The sequence below is a fragment of the Musca vetustissima genome, unplaced genomic scaffold, assembly GCF_032173495.1.
Source record: "Musca vetustissima isolate MV318-11 ecotype Yass unplaced genomic scaffold, APGP_CSIRO_Mvet_v1 utg596453, whole genome shotgun sequence".
Lineage (NCBI taxonomy): Eukaryota > Metazoa > Arthropoda > Insecta > Diptera > Muscidae > Musca > Musca vetustissima.
In genome coordinates, this window is record NW_026888853.1 from 3148 (window position 1) to 7318 (window position 4171).

The 4171-nt window shown below is 29.5% G+C and overlaps 1 protein-coding gene across 1 annotated transcript; it reads left to right on the forward strand.

The window, feature by feature from the left end:
• The first annotated feature begins 1163 nt into the window (after positions 1–1163).
• Positions 1164–2822, forward strand: LOC133336637 (ras-related protein Rab-3). Its single transcript, XM_061544919.1, has 4 exons — positions 1164–1389; positions 1450–1568; positions 1670–1841; positions 2613–2822. The coding sequence occupies exons 1-4, from the start codon at positions 1165–1167 to the stop codon at positions 2757–2759; spliced, it is 663 nt and encodes a 220-aa protein (XP_061400903.1). The 5' UTR covers position 1164; the 3' UTR covers positions 2760–2822.
• The last annotated feature ends 1349 nt before the right edge of the window (positions 2823–4171 follow it).

Genomic DNA, 4171 nt, shown 5'->3' on the forward strand with positions numbered 1-4171 from the left:
TCGGATCATAAATGCGACCTGTACTTTGTTTACAATTTAACATGGACAGACGGACGGACATGCATAAATCGACTCAGAAAGTGATTCTATGCATATTCTCAAAAGGAACCATGGGTCTATCTCGATTATTTCTGCCTGTTACAAACATATGCACAAAGTAATACCCTGTACCATAGTGTGGTGAAGGGTATAAAAACCACACGTAATGAGTGCTTGAAAAAATATTACTAAAAAAAGCCTTTGGAAAATATTACTAAAAAACAAGCCTTTGAAAAAATATTCTTTAAAAAATCAGTTTCTGTAGAGCCTTTGAAAAAATAATTTTTAAAAAATCAACGCCTATAGAGATTTTGAAAAATTATTTTTTAAAAAATCAATGCCTATAGATCATTGAAAATTTTTCTTTAAAAAATCCACGCCTATAGAAACTTTAAAAAATACACGCCTATAAAAACCTTTAAAAACGTTCTTTAAAATTCCACGCCTATAGAAACCTTGAAAAAAACGTTCTTCAAAATATCCACGCCTATATAAACCTAGAAAAAATATTCTTTCAAAAATACACGCTCATAGAGTCCTTGCAAAAATATTCTTTAAAAATCCACGACTATAGAAACCTTAAAAAATTATTTTTTAAAAAAATCCACTCCTATTGAAACCTTAAACTCACGCCCAAAGAAACCATGAAAAAATACTATATAAAAAATCCACGCCTTTAGAAACCTTAAAAAATATCCTTAAAAAATCATCGCCTTTAGTTGGTACTGGAGAAAATGTTCTTTAAAAATCCACCCCTAGTTTAGTCCTCGAAATCTACATTCTTAAAAAATCAACGCTTTTAGTCCTGAAAAAATATTCTTTACAAAATGAAATTGATGGATTTAGTCCCTTAACAAAATCTTCTCTAAAAATATTGTGTAAGGATGCCTCATTTTTTGTCATGGAAAACACCCTATGAAATCATCATTTCTTTATCTTTGTTGCTTTTATTCCTCCCTTCGCAAAAAAAGGAGAACAAGACCCCCTTGAAGTTGATGACAACAAAACAAGGATTTCATTAATCTCTTCTACGTGACATAAATTTTGAAAATGGCAAACTTCTTGAATATTAATTTCAAAATTAATGACTTCTCTCTTCCCTCTCTACCCAATTTTTATTTACAGATGGCCGGAGCTGGTGATCCAAAATGGCAAAAAGATGCTTCCGATCAGAATTTCGATTATATGTTCAAATTGTTGATAATTGGCAATTCGAGTGTGGGCAAAACAAGTTTCCTCTTCCGCTATGCCGATGACAGTTTTACATCTGCCTTTGTGTCTACGGTTGGCATTGATTTCAAAGTGAAAACTGTGTTTCGGCATGACAAGCGGGTTAAGCTGCAGATATGGGTGAGTGTGGAGAAGGACATCATTACACAATCTGTTTCTTACTTTCTTGTCATTTTTCAGGACACCGCTGGCCAAGAACGTTATAGAACAATAACAACAGCATATTATCGTGGCGCCATGGGTTTCATTTTGATGTATGATGTCACAAATGAAGACAGTTTTAATTCCGTACAAGATTGGTAAGAAACAAAAAATGGGGGAGATAGAGAAACCGTATCTCTGGTTGTTTGTAAGGGAATGTATTCAAATGTTTGTCTTCTTCATTTTCTTTGGAATTTAGGGTAACACAAATCAAAACCTATTCATGGGATAACGCACAAGTCATATTGGTGGGCAACAAATGCGACATGGAAGACCAGCGAGTAATTTCATTTGAACGCGGTCGACAATTGGCCGATCAATTGGGAGTGGAATTTTTCGAAACATCGGCCAAGGAAAATGTGAATGTTAAGGTAAGATATACTGGGATTTCATTTAACCCTAATTAGAGGGAAAGAAAAAATAGTTTATAAAAAGTTCACGTCTATAGAGGTCTTAAAAAGTATTCTTTAAAAAATCCACACCTATATTGCTGGTGGTCCTGCATTTAAAAAATCCACACCTATATTGCTGTTGATCCTGCATTTAAAAAATCCACACCTATAGAGCTTTTGAAAAAATATTCTTTAAAAAATCCACGCCTATAGAGAGGCCTTAAAAAATATTCGTTAAATAATCCAAGCCTAATAAAGGCCTTGAAAAAATATTCTTTAAAAAATCCACGAAAAATTATTCTTTAAAAAATCCACTCCTATATAGGCCTTAAAAAATATTCTTTAAAAAATCCACAAAAAAATATTCTTTAAAAAATCCACAGAAAAATATTTTTTAAAAAATCCACGCCTATATAGGTCTCTGAAAAAACTATTTTGAAAAATCCACGCCTATATAGGTCTCTGAAAAAACTATTTTGAAAAATCCACGCCTATATAGGTCTCTGAAAAAACTATTTTGAAAAATCCACGCCTATATAGGCCTTGAAAAAATATTCTTTAAAAAAATCCACGCATATATAGGCCTTGAAAAAATATTCTTTAAAAAATCCACGCCTGTTAGTCTTAGAAAAAAATTCGTTAAAAAAATCCAGGTTTATGGAATTCTAGAAAAAATATTCCTAAAAACCCTGTATTTATTCTTTAAAAAATATATGTTTATAAATTTCATTTTTGTTCTTGTTTTTTCAGGCTGTCTTCGAACGTTTGGTCGACATTATTTGCGACAAAATGTCCGAAAGTTTAGATGCTGATCCGACGTTAGTGGGCGGAGGCCAGAAAGGCCAAAGACTGACCGATCAACCTCAAGGCACACCCAATGCTAACTGCAATTGTTAGATTCCTTGTGTTTATGTTTCACTAAAAAAAAAAAACGAAAAACAATCCACAAACAAAATAGAGTATTCAAAATTCAACAACAAAAAGGAAAAGTAAAAAAGACAAAATAAGTTTATGTTTTTTAAAATTCAAAAAAGATACAGACATACATATTCCAGAGAACAGAAATGAAGTAAAGAAAGAATCCACAAGAAATCCATAAAAAAAATAGTAAAACACAACAAAAACTGATATAAACAAAAAATTATAAATATATTTAATAAATTGAAAAAAAAACATGAAAATTATACATATTTACAAATTATTAAATATTATTAATCTATATATTTAAATAAATGACAAAAAAATGAAATAAAAAAACAAATATACAAAATAAGCCTAAATTTAAACTAAATGAAAATCATATAAAAAAATAAAACAAAAATGTTAAACTTAGTAAAAATTGTCATAAAACAAAAATATATATTATAATAATACAAATTATTATTAAAAAAAAACATTATTCTTGTATCATTATGACATTATGTATTATCATGATTATTATTATTATCATATAAACACAAATTATTATTACTGATTGATTGATTATTGTCAGTGTATTGTCTCATGTATTGCAAAACTAAATATATAAATATTAAACAAATTATAAAAGTAAAAATAAAAAACAGCCTAAATGAATTTAAGCTAAAGTAAAACAAAGACACAAATCATTCCCCCCCAATCATTGTTTATAAACAAAGCAACTGAGTGTATGAATTAAACAAATTAATAATCCTGAAAAGAACATGGAATAAATTATACATACAAAGAAACAAACAAACATACATACATAAATGTTAATCAATAAATTAAATTCAAACTGCTATTGGTAACAGTTATTGGACAAAAATTATTTTTTTTATTATTGGATATCAAAAACAGCAAAAGGTAAAAAATATTGAACTGAAGTAGTAGTGGGGCCTTGCTTTCACGCATGGCCAATGTGGAAGTTGCGTTCATCATCTATTAGTAACTCTCAAGAAATTAGGCAGCTAAAAATCAAACGTCCTATTTTTACACAAAACATAATAGATGATGATGAGAATGAGTAATGGTTACCCTACTACTTCTACATTTCATACGATTCAATTGCGTTCATATTTACAGAGCAACATTAAAAAAATATTCCCAATTCCCAAAGTTCTTGCATTTCATTTACATTTTCGGCTGAGAACATATTATATATGTGAAACGTCTGTTAAAAATAATAATAATTAGTACTTAGTAATTTTTCACCTGAAGGTCTTATATATAATTGGTAATATTATAGAGTCTATAGTATAGACGTTGGAGGGTATAAAACTCTCCAACATAAGGTGGTGTATTTTTTAAAATTGTCATTCCGTTTGCATCATCTCAAAATATTCGACTGA

Excerpts from the sequence above, each read along its gene's own strand:
- LOC133336637 (XM_061544919.1), top strand. The coding sequence starts at position 1,165 with ATGGCCGGAGCTGGTGATCCAAAATGGCAAAAAGATGCTTCCGATCAG. Across the intron at positions 1,390-1,449 it reads GGGTTAAGCTGCAGATATGG|GACACCGCTGGCCAAGAACG; the intron begins GTGAGTGTGGAG and ends GTCATTTTTCAG. Across the intron at positions 1,842-2,612 it reads AGGAAAATGTGAATGTTAAG|GCTGTCTTCGAACGTTTGGT; the intron begins GTAAGATATACT and ends TTGTTTTTTCAG.